We start from the raw sequence: 12,653 nt of genomic DNA, 5'->3' as shown, positions 1-12,653 counted from the left end.
CTTGCTGACTTATGAGTCTGACCTAATATTTTTTTGCCAATCCAGTTTGAATTAAGGTAATGGATTTCTAAATGCCTGAAGATACAATTAAATGTGCATCAGATGGCAATAAACTGGGCCATCTGAGGTTAAAATTGAGGCCAGATTTTCTCTGGCCTTTGGGAAAATGAAGGGCCAAGAATCTTTGTGCAGCTCCATGTCTCAGTTATTCTGCATTTTTGCAGGTAATTGGTTTGAGGGGCCACCAAACATCTACTGGATATGATGAGAACAAGTTTCAGTCCCTTTTGAGCTAGGGTGGATTCAAACTGACAACCTACTTGTGAAAAGCCCACTAGCAATGTTCAAACGTATCCAGTACTTCCCCAAGTGATAACTTTAAAAGTGGGTCCCATATATAAGTATGCTGAAGCAACAATAGGGTTACCAACTCAAGCACTCTTTTTAAGAAATGCTAGAATTAAATGCAACTCTTGAGTATATGCATTATGATTTATTCTTTAATTATGTGATCACATATTTTTTCCCACATGGGCCATCAGCAGTTTGAACGCAGGACACTCAGATCCACAAGAGAGACCTCTCTGCAACTTGAGCTAAAGGAGTAACTCATACCAAAAGAAGGCTGTTATCCTCTATATGGAATTCTCTCTAGAGTCTCTTTGGCAGTGGGTTACAGAATTATTGTGAGACAGAAGTGGGATGTTGTGTTTCAGGATTCTTGGGGTGCAGTTATTTTGAAAAGTAATGTGGTTGAGGGGGATGAAACTTCATCTGTCATATTAGAGAGCTGTAGTCTATTCCCAGGGATAATTATAAGGCCTGTTCCCAAGGAAAATTTAATAGGGTTGTGAAATATATACCTGCTCTCTATAGAAGTTTGGTGGTGGGGGTGTATCAGATATCTCAACATATTTGTTACTAGACTCTGATGTTATCCTCAAGACATTGTTCTCAGCCTTATTCATACAGGGCTCCACTTCCCGCTGGATTTCCCTTCTCATCCAGTCAGTCATCCCCTCTGATTTAGCATTAGGGGAAGGACAGAGTGGATATGACTCCCAAATACCTGTTCACAACCCTCAACTTGAGAATCCCAGTCCTAAAGAAAACTTTGCAATTCGGTCTGGAAAAGTCTGTATGGAACCTTTCATGTGTCAGTGCTCTCTCTACCACAACTATTTCAGGTTTGGTAATGGAATATTTTAGAGGTCATTGGTTTGCTTTTATGTTTTCAAGGATATACCGAATATAATTGTCTTCTAGATCTTGGTCTGATTCCTGAAGGGATTCTTGCATTGAAATCCAGTGTTGGAAGTTTGAAGGAAATCCATATTAAGTTAATGAAGCCTTCTCTTGAACTACACTAAAATGCTCTAGTTTCAGTTTTTAGAGAGAGTTGTTACTCGTGGTGGTCTAGAGGCTGGTCCACCTTCTGTTTCTGTTACTAATAACATATGAATTTGAGAGCAAGAGCTGATCAGAACATTTTCCCCAAAATATGCTGTTTCATCAAAACTGAAACATTTTGTGAAGATGTTTTTTGAAACTTACAGAGAGGGTGAGAGAGATTCTGTAGCTGGATGGTTAGGATGCTGGCATGGGATGTGGGAGACTCAGGTTTGGGTCTCTGTCTAATTTAGAGTGAACTGTGATGAAAAATTCTGCTCTCAATCAAGCATTGTCCCAGGCCAATACCCTAACTACTACTACTAGGGGTAGAGAGAGACACACATCTTCTCCCTGACTTAATTCCATTTTTAATGAAAACATGCAACATGGATTGGTTTTATTCACATTAGAAAGAAAACAAATTTCAAAACCTCTGAAGTTGCAGCAAGACAGAATGTCACGTTTACACTGAGTTTTTAGTGTCACACTAATAGATACTGGTTGAATCAAATCTTTGAGAGCTAAGATACAGGATACCTTTTAACTACACACACTTTCAGTCTCAGTAGCCCATAATATATTCCTTTAATATGTTATAGTATAAGGTGTTTGTTTAACCACAGTTGGCTCACAGCTGATTTCTCTATTGTCACTGTAATTAATCCCCATTTGTTCATAAATAGGTGTTCACCTACTCTCTGTGTGCACAAAATGCCCATCGACTAACAAATGGGAATTCAGCAGTCACTAAGAGAAACAAAATTACCATTTCATAAAATCAAGTTAATCCTTTTGTTTGCTTCAGAATTCTCAAAATTTCTGTTTGGAATACCAGTAGGGGATTAATGAAAATAATAGGTTAGGTCTTTTTACACTCCATGCATATTAAGTAGGTTGAAGCACTGATAATTTTTTCCATGGACATGGATTGGTTTATGAGCAAGTAATAGCCTAAAGGTAACCAAACCAAAAAAGAAGCATAGTTCTTGAGAGACGATTTTAACTAAAATTCTTGTAATTTCATTTTTCTTCTCTGTCCATTAAAAATGCAAGCAAGTCTACTGCAGTATTTTGTTCTGTTATTAGTGCTGTTGTACAAATATATTGTATCTCTTTCTAAAATCACTAGGCTCATGCTTTTGTTAATTTTGTATCATGACTGAAATTGGCCATATTTAGAGCCACATTTACCAAAACATTTTTTTTTTTTTAATTTGGAAAAATACTAATACATTATTTTTGCTTCATTAATCAACATTTTTTCAACCATTGTGGAAAAAAAAATGCCATAGTAATAAATTGCTGAATAGGAATTACATCCAGTTGGATTTACTATTACTGCAAGCTACTGTGTCTTACAGTAATTCCAGAAATGGTTTATAGTCTTTAATCTGTTTGCAAGAGTAAGTGATGTTACTTATTAACAGGGAACACACACCACATTAAAATATTGGTTGAGTGGATGAAGAATAAGTATCATGTACTGCATATAGCAATAATCTTGATGATAAACCACCATTTGAAAAAATGCACATTCTAATGGTTTCCTAACTCGTAAGTGTCTTATTGACAGACTTTTAAAGGGAGACTTCATTGTTTAAGGTTTAGTAATTGGAATAGAGATTTTCACCTACAGGTTGCTGGTTCAAATTGAGCTTAGGTTGTAGTGACCACCAGTTGTTCCCATGTGATAGTTGTTCAGAAGCCTTTGTATATAAATTTCCATGACAACAATCATCACTCTTGACAATCCTGAAAAAGTGCTGGATCTAGGTGGAATGGAGATTCTCAGTGGTCTGCAAACCCATAGTTATCTCCTGTGCAGATTGGCACTCTGTGGCAAAATAGTGTGGGGAAGTTTGTGCTGCCTCTGTCCATTTTGTCTGTATTCTATTCGTGGGGGAATTCTGCGCCACTGTGTGCACGCATAATTAATGTGCCGCGCACAATTTTTTTTCTGCAGAAAATAACTTCTGCCAGAAAGTTGCTGCAGTTCCGCCTTTTGCCCACGAGGGGTTGCTGTGGCACTAGAACAGAGCAGCCACTCCCAGGTGGGAGCAGCCCCAGCTGCCAATAAGAAAGGGAAGAGGTTGTCTGCCTGGCAGTACTGTACCTGTGAGGCCTGGTCAGGAGACGGGATATGTGGGGACAGACAGCATGGGGCTGGCAGGTCACAGACTGGGGTTCCTAATGGCTATTGGGGAAGGGCAGACTGGGGCAGCAGCTGAATGGGAGTGGAGGCGCTGGGCCACATGGCAATGGGGGAATCGGGGTGGCTGAGTGGGGGCACAGAGACACATGGGGAGGAGGTGGATGGGGGTGTGCAGGGACACATGGGAATGGGGGGAGTGGGTGTCTGAGGGTACAGGGATTAAGGGGGACAGGTGTACCTGACTAAATGGGAGAGGCTGGGGTCAGTCAGGGTCTGCATGGGGGAGGCGCCCTAACAATCCCTCTCTGGCCCCCTCAAAAAACCTATTCCATATTTTTCCCACCCACATCCAACAACCCTCCAGGTTCACTCCCAGGATCCTCCCCTTCCCTCCCTTTCCCTCAGCTCCTCCTTTACCCTGATTCCCCCAAGCCTTTGCCCTGCACTGAGGGGTGCAGGAAATATATTTCTGTATAGTAGTTTAAATGAATTACTCAAAGTTCTGTATTTACGTGCCTAGTAAGGAATCTATTCGATAGAAACATTTCCTGAATTTTTTTCATTGTCTGTATTGTTACAGACATACTTGCTGACAGGTATTTTGAAATACATTACCAAAATTATTGAAACTGGTGTGATTGTATTGTATTATTTTGACAAATAAAATATGCAGAATTTTTAATTTTTTGGTGCAGAATTCCTCCACGAGTAGTAATCTTTGAAAAAATAGAGAACTTATTCTCAAGAGCTATCAAGCTTGCACCTTTCACAAACACTAATATGTGCAGGAAGAAAATTTAAAAAATTATAAATGAAATGTGAAATCCATTCTAAGTTACAGCATTAGGTATTTTTGAGGAGATAAGTGAGAATTACTCTTTAAAAATCAGTGTTTAGATTAAATAAAATGGAGGTTGTATATTACTTGAACCTGGCAACTGAGTATTTCTTGTAACTGTCTGTTTGAATTTAAAGTTAATCTTTAAAGTAAACAAAACAGTTCACTCATTCTAAACCCACTAGATTACAGACTTCAGAATTAGATTCTTCTTCTTCTTTCATTCTCTCTAAAGAATCCTGAGATATTTACAGCTGCTTTTATTCTCAGAACAGCATATAGGCACATGCCATTTTTTGTTGATTTGTCTGTCTCTCCGTGCTGTCTAGGTTTTTATAGCATGCTCATAGTAAAAATATCTGTAAGGAATTTGATTATTTTGTTGTTACAGAACAAATATGTATCTGATCTTTGTGTGTTTGTTTGCAGAAAGCTATTGCCTACCTCTTTCCCTCTGGCTTATTTGAGAAAAGGGCCAGGCCTATAATGAAGGTAAGAACAATGTTCAATGAATTTTCTGAGTACTTTTAGCATGGCATACTAACTTTTTTTTTTTTTTTTTTGGTTTTCTATAGCATCCCACTGAAATTTTTCCAAAACAAAGAGGTAAGTGTACATAGCTATTTTTTCCAGGCTATATCAAAGTTTTTATTATGAGCCTCTATGTTGTTTTTCTTTCCTACAACCCATTTACATTTCCTTTATTAATATTTTTTTATAGCTGCTAATGAGGCACCTGAGTAATAAAAACGCAAACCTTTCAAATATAATATGAAACTTTACTGATCTGAGGTCCTGCACCAGTGACAAAAAGTACTGCTAGAGTGAGGGTATGTCTACATTGCAATTGGAAACCGATGGTTGGCCTGTGCCAGCTGACTTGGGCTCAGGCTGCAGCACTGTTGAATTGCAGTGTAGACGTTCCAACTTGGACTACAGCCTGAGCTCTGGAACCCTCCAGAGCCTGGGCTCCAGCTCAGGCCTGGATGTTTACACTGCAGTTAGCCCCATAGCACGAGCCCAAAACTGTGGCCAAGGATTTTTAATTGCCGTGTAGACATACCCCAGGGGACCAATGATCTTTTTAAAGAAAAGATGTCCTGCCATTGAGAAACATTTCTAATAACATAGTCTGATCAAGAGCCACTGAAGTCCATGGGAGTCCTTCAGTTGGCTTTGGATCAACCTATAAAGCATTACTTTTTTATTAGTATTTGGTATAAAATATAATTAAAAAAACCCAAAACTTTCAGGTAAACTCAGTGCTTATGAAAAGTAGCAGATTGACAGCCTTGGAAACTGAAGTGATCTCTTTATCCAAAGCATGGGCACAGAACGTGCAGACTGTGCACGCTTTCCACCATTATCTGCCCTTGATCTGGCAGGATCAACTCTGCAGTTTCTTTGCCTGTGCAATCTTTGGTCTTGTTCCCAGTAGCGGTTTTTGTTCGTTGGACATCTGTTCAGCGGAAACAATTTAGACTACCAAAATCATTTTATATGGAACACTAAACAAACATTGCAACAACTTTTGGTTGCTACTGTCCTAAGCTTGAAGTGAACTACAGTGGAGGCACATCATACGCGAATTTAACTTACGCAAATTCAACTATATGCGCTGGGCAAAAAAAAAGGAAAAAAACAATTTAAATACTGTAGTGCGGGAGATTCCGCCCACCATTCTACTCAATGAGCGTATGCCCCGGAGTGAGCGTGAGATGGGAGACGTGAATCTGCTGTTCCCTCAGTCGGTCTCAGTTCCCGCATGCCTCTCATGGTGTGGGCATCTCGCCATGCTGAATGTGATTCTAGTGTTTAAAGATACGTATTGTATTTTTTGTACAACATGGCCCCTAAACGCAAGCTAACTACTTCATCTGGTGCTCAATTGAAGAAACAGCTATCTGTTCCAACGCTGGAGGAAAAACTGGCTGTGTTGGACTTATTGAGAGATGGTCTATCCGTCTCCAACGTGGCGCGTAAATATGGCTGCAACGAATCTAGCATCCGCGTCATCAAGATTCAAGAGAGAAATTTGTCAAGCCATGGCATCAAGTGCTCCAATAACTGCTAAGGTGATGAGCCCAGGTGCGTGATAAGACTTTACTGAAGACTGAAAAAGCATTAAACTTATGGCAGGAGGACATGAACCGTAAACGTGTGCCTATTGATGGCAACACGTTGCAAGAAAAGGCTCTTAGCCTCTACGCCCAGTTCAAACGTCCTGCCGAAGAGGGACAGCCTTCGGATGAGAAGGAATTCAAAGCCAGCCAAGGTTGGCTTAACAGTTTTAGGAACCGCTTCTACCTCAAACACGTGCAGACTACTGATGAAGCCGCATCTGCCAATGAAGAGGCAGCAAAAGCCTACCCCAAACAATTAAAATCACAGAAGAAAAGGGCTATCTTCCAGAACAAGTTTTTAATGCTGACGAGACTGGGCTCTTCTGGGGAAAAAAAAAAAAAATGCCCAACGGCACTCACACTTCGAAATCAGAAAGACAAGCCCCTGGCTTCAAAGCAGCTAAAGACTATGTGACTGTGTTTTGTGGCAATGCGGCTGGGCATTTAATAAAGCCAGGTTTGCTCTACAGGGATGCAAATCCCCGTGCCCTCAAAGGCAAGAACAAAAATCTCCTGCCTTTGTTCTGGCAATCAAATAAAAAGGCTTGGGTGATGGCAGCATTATTTCTGGATCGGTTCTACAAGTGTTTCATTCCGGAGGTCAAGCAGTACCTCAAAGAGAAAGGACTTCAATTTAAAGTGTTGCTGATCATAGACAATGCTCCTGGCCACCCTGAGGCACTCCGGTTTGCGCATAATGACGTTGAAATAATCTTTCTCCTCCCCAATACCACCGCCAACCTCTCAACCAAAGCGTGATTCGCTGTTTCAAGGCCACATACACGAGGCTTACGTTCTCATGGATACGTAGCGCTATGGATGCTGATCCCAATCTTAATGTGATGGCAATGTTGAAGGACTTCCAACACTCCGATTGCATCACTTATATTAAACTTGTAATGGATGCAGTCAAGCCTGAAACAGTCAATGCATGTTGGTGAAACCTATGGAAAGAATATGTGAATGATTTTAAGGGTATCCAGACCATTGACAAAGAAGTGAAACGCATTGTTCAGGTGGCCAGGCAAGTGGGTGGTGGTGGCTTCGTCGACATCCGTGATGAAGAAATTGAAGAATTAATTGAGGGCCATAGAGAAACATTGACTAATGAAAAGTTAAAGGAACTGATAAAAATCGTCTACAGAAGACTAAGATGACAACGACGAACAGGAAGAGCCAGCAAGTTGGAATCTTCAAAAATTTGCTGAAGTGTTCCAAGCAACAAAACACTTGAATGATTTAATTTCTGAATATGATCCCTCTATGGAACGAAGCCTCAAAATCACACATAGTATTATGGACTATTTGAGACCGTATCAAGAAATGTTTGAGCAGCTCAAGAGACAACAGCGACATTTGCCGATCACCATATTTTTCAAGAAAAAACAACCAGGAGCAGATGAGCCTACACAATCAACTTCTTTGAGCTGAACCAGAGCCAACCACTTCACTATTATCATTGTCGTTGTAGACTAGCAAGAATATCCAGGATGAATGATGAGTGGTTAGGTTTACTGTTTTCCTTTTTTATTCTTTTTCTCTCTTTTATGTAATTAAAAATACTGTAAAATTATATTTTGCATATGTACTCTTTATTATATACTGTACATTTATACATATTACTGTACAGGGTTGTACAGTATACACAAAACCATGTACAGTCTACTGTACTTTATGGGTGATGTGAGAGATTTTCAAGGGTAATTTTCACTATGCACGATTTTCACCTTATGCGCTGACTTCAGAACCTAACACCCATGTAAGATGCAACTCCACTGTAGTGTGGAAAGGTTCTGCATCCCCAGAACCACTGAGTCCCCCAAAGAACACAATTCTGATCCTCAGTAATATCTTATTTTCTCCCTTTTATGAATGCTCATATATTAGCAGCTGCTGTCCTGAAAACCTTTAAAGCTAAAAACCGACTTTTTATATCATCTGAAATTTTGGAACATCAGTTTTCAAATGGTATAAAACATTAATTTCTAACTTCAGTGCATTGTGAAATATAAGCTAAAATCATGTTGCAATTGAAGAGGCAGCAAGATGGTAATAATAAATGTGAATCAAAAGTCTGATGGCCATTTCCTATTGTCAGCACTAGGCTACTAGTACATATGCTTTCAGGACTTATGAACTCTCTCAGACACTGGTCTTATCCTAGTGATTGTGGGGTGTATTTGTATTTATAGCCAAAAACAGCCTTGTCAGTAATGATCACCATTTTTCAAGGAAGTCATTCAATTCTCTAAAAGTTACGTCTTTAAGAACTTTGAAGTGCAAAAATACGAATTTGTACTTCAAAATGGTCCTTGAGCAGTCATCACTGAGCAGCTATATCATTACCAGCTAATATAGTATCAGGCCACAACATGAACATCTACTTATCACCCTATTTTTTTCTTCAGTTTCATAGTTTTACAGACTGAAATACACAAACACTATCATAAATGTGGTCAATAACTGCATCTTTTAATAAAAGTTGAGTCTAACTAACTCACATTGACTGTGTTTTAAAAGAAATGGACCATGGTGAAAACAGAAGCCACTTGATGGGTTTAGTTGCAGTTGCTTATGTGATGTCTGAATTTGGCAGTTTTTACCAGTGTTCCTTCTGTCTTTGCCAGCTTAGTCTTTTCCTACCACTAGTGCCTCTGCCATTTTCCTCCCTTAACTCTTCTTTGTAATGCATATTGTGCTTATCAGGTCTGTCAGAATTTGTTTTCATCTGCCTCTGATCTTCTACAGACTGTTTCTTCTTCATTGGTGATGAGATGGTTGGGATTTATTAACTTTTTCAGTTCATAAAAAAGTAATGTCAGTTTCCTATTCCTGCTGCTTTTTCTATGTACATGGTGAGGGCAGAGGGGAAACAAAAACAAAAAAGCTGTTTCCATTTATAAGATAGGATTTATTATTGCAGGCCAGCATTAAGTAAGCTTCTACTCACCTCAGTTTTATCTGCAGCTTCCCATCTTAGCCTCTTTTGAGTATAGACTGGGCATGCCAAATTACATGGAAGTTTTGTAATGTGTGCAAATGTCTACAAGAATCTGGCTTTGACTTTACTAAATTAATCTAACATGTTTCCTAAACCAGGTATAGCTTTGGTGTCCGGGTTTAATACCTCAAATAAATAAATAAATCAACTCACTAAGTAATGTACTCCTATTGAAGAATATTTGACAAAAAATTACTGATAAATATTGTCAGTGCTTGAACTTGGTATCAGTGAAATCTTGGCTCCGTTAAAGTCAGTGAGTGTTTCCACTCTAGAAAGATTTCACCCTGTGTGTGTGTGTGTGTGTGTGTGTGTGTGTGTGTGTGTGTATATATATATATATATATATATATATATATATATATACACACACACACCTGTTAGATTTGAATTTATACTATTAAAACCAGCAGAATTTAATACAAATAATTTGCTAAATGCATTTTACTAAATATTTTTTCTAAAGCTGCTTATAGTTCTGAACCTGTACTTGCGCATTTTAGTTCTCTTCTGTAAAGTTAGCATAGTGTTGTGCTACTTAAGAAGACACTTGAATCAGGAGAAGACTGATTTTCCACAGCTGCACAAAATTATGGATTTTAAGCATTGTTTTTTAGTTTTTATCTATTAAAATTTTTGCAGTTCTAGGTAATTATGGGTGGGTCGGACAATAAGTATTTAATGAAAGTAGACCTTGAGAGTCAAAAAGTTAAAGCTTTATAATAGTTAAAATACAAATTGTCAATATCACATTTCAAAATATACAAAGTAAATATCTTTAAATCAAACTCTAAGTTCTGAGGCTGCATTTTCCTTACTTTGCCAATTTGAAGAAAATATTTTTGTTCGTTTGTGAAATCAACATTTACCCATAAAAATCTAATCCTTCCAAGCCTAACTGTAATATCTTCTGTACATCTTCTCTGCCCAGCAGTGGCACTGGTAATTGCTTCAGATTCAATTTGTAGATTCAGATGACGTGTCACTGTAGGAGATAAAATGACAGAAAAGTTTAATTTTAAAATAAAGGAAATTTTTATTAGATGAAAGTATCCTTTAAATTATAAATCTGTTCATAATTTTTATATTGCTAAAGCATCACATAAATGTTTTGGCTCCTGTGATTAGACAGATGAAATTGTTTTAAACGTTTTGCCTAAAAATATCTGTGTTCTGCACACTGTTCGCTCTAGAATATAGTTGAGATATATTATCAGGGCAATGTCATAAAGTTTATTCAGCGGCTACCCATATAGTACTGCTGTTTCTAGAAGACTTTATTTTCTGGAGCTGTCAATCTGGCACTTTTCATAATCATGGTATAGCTTATAATTATCTTTTAGTGTGCATTTATGTCTAGTCTAAATTTGGCACCTCTTGCTGTATTGCTATTACATAGGTTCCTTGAGATTTTGTTTAAGATATACAGCAGGGCTTCCATTATGTAATGAGAGATTTAGAATGCTATATTAAAAATATCTGGTTATATTAGCAGATTGAGGTGGGATATAACAAGGTATGTTAAAATATTAGCTTTCCATACTGGTTGAATACCCATGAAATATCTTTACTCTCTGATATTTTAAAAGGTAATTGGTATTATAAAAGAGGTTTATAACTTCAATTTCAATACAGTTATCTAGTTGCTGTATATTATTGCTTTTTTGTCTAATTTTGCTTTTCATTAGCAATCCAATGGGGAGAAGATCACCGTCCATTTCACTTTCTCTTTTATACTGGCAAGCAGTCATTTTATTCATTAATGCATGTAAGTATGTTATAGTCTATGATAAATAATGTTAACTCTAAGCCAAGTAAAACATTACATCAGAACTACATTTCAGAAGCTTCTGAATTTACCTAGTGATTTCATAATGGACCATAACACTACTAGAGGTGAAACATAATGTGTTTTGTTAAGTCATAATATTTATTCTTTCATTTAGAGAGAAGTTGTTGCCTAATTTAAAAGCGAATGGTTTGTTTGCCTTTTTTTTTGTTTTGTTTGGAATTAGGTCTGAATATTCTGAACATTTTTCATTTTAAACTGTAGTTTAATTTAGTATCAGTAACGCTTAGCGGTGGTGACTGTCCATCCAACAGAGATGACCAGATTTAGGATTATTCATTGTCCTTTTTAAAATACATGTTTTTCATCTTAAAGAGAAGAATTGCAGAAATGTGCTGACATTTAATGTGAAGGAAATTTGTATTAAGTAGCTCAATAGATTTATATTTTTTAAAATGTTTGAAGATTAAGTTTACATGAAAAAACAATGTGCACTTAGGTTAGTATGGTTGTAAGACCATGAGATCTCTGTCCATTTACCTTTACGATAAAAGCTACATCTGATAGAACACTACTAGTCCCAACTTCTTTATTGTGTGTTCTGAAGAGCCCTTTTATAAATATGCCCATTGGTAGCACATAAATTCTTTGACTCCCTAGAAGAGCCTTGTAGAGAGAGTGTAGTACTTTAATGCATGGTTCTGTGAGACCAGAAAAGATCCACTTTTGTAGTCAGATACTTTCAATTTGATGCTCCTGTCAGATTCTGTTTTCCTCATTATGCACTCTTGAAAAAGTTATAACAACATTATTGGACTTTTCCCAAAAATCAAATTCTGTACATAGCTTTTCTTTATTTTTGAGAATTATCTGGTGTTTATTTGTGCTCTACAAACCCAAAGGACAAAATCCCCACCTGTCAGGTACATTTATTTCTTGGAAAAAACCCTTTTTTCGTTTTTTGTTGACCTTGGGCAAATGAGCTTCTTGCCCTGGCAGAAATGAAATGAATGATAAATGTAGAGTGTGTCTTTGCTGAGTAATGGAGCTGCAGCATAGGCTTTCTACAGAGGTTTTCTCCTGCACAGCCTGAGGCAGCCTGAGGACCCCTGCTGTTCATTTAAATAGGTATGTCAAATCTGCCTCGAAACGCCGCTGGTTTGATCTGTGGTAATATTTGTGAAGGTTCCATATGGACTTGAGCCCCCTGCAGTGCTAAGAAATAATGTACAACGCTTCATGGTGCAGACGCAAATTTTCTCTGAAAAGGGATGCAATGCTGCGTTTTAGCTGTCGGAGAGGATGATGGAGCTGACGCGCTAGGCCTGTCAACTTGTTACACGGATGGGTTGCACGCA

At 37.9% G+C, this 12,653-nt stretch overlaps 1 protein-coding gene across 1 annotated transcript in view; it reads left to right on the top strand.

The window, feature by feature from the left end:
- Nucleotides 1-12,653, top strand: part of MRPS9 (mitochondrial ribosomal protein S9) — a 44,441-nt gene that overhangs the window by 13,172 nt on the left and 18,616 nt on the right. The window contains exons 3-5 of the mRNA XM_077814337.1: nt 4,812-4,874; nt 4,958-4,988; nt 11,195-11,274. Of these exons, the coding sequence (XP_077670463.1) occupies nt 4,812-4,874; nt 4,958-4,988; nt 11,195-11,274 (174 nt within the window). The remainder of the gene's footprint in view (nt 1-4,811; nt 4,875-4,957; nt 4,989-11,194; nt 11,275-12,653) is intronic.

The sequence above is a fragment of the Eretmochelys imbricata genome, chromosome 1 (genome assembly GCF_965152235.1).
Source record: "Eretmochelys imbricata isolate rEreImb1 chromosome 1, rEreImb1.hap1, whole genome shotgun sequence".
In the NCBI taxonomy this organism is placed as follows: domain Eukaryota; kingdom Metazoa; phylum Chordata; order Testudines; family Cheloniidae; genus Eretmochelys; species Eretmochelys imbricata.
Note: the sequence above shows the minus strand (reverse complement) of the source record. Positions and strands in the feature narration are given on the sequence as shown.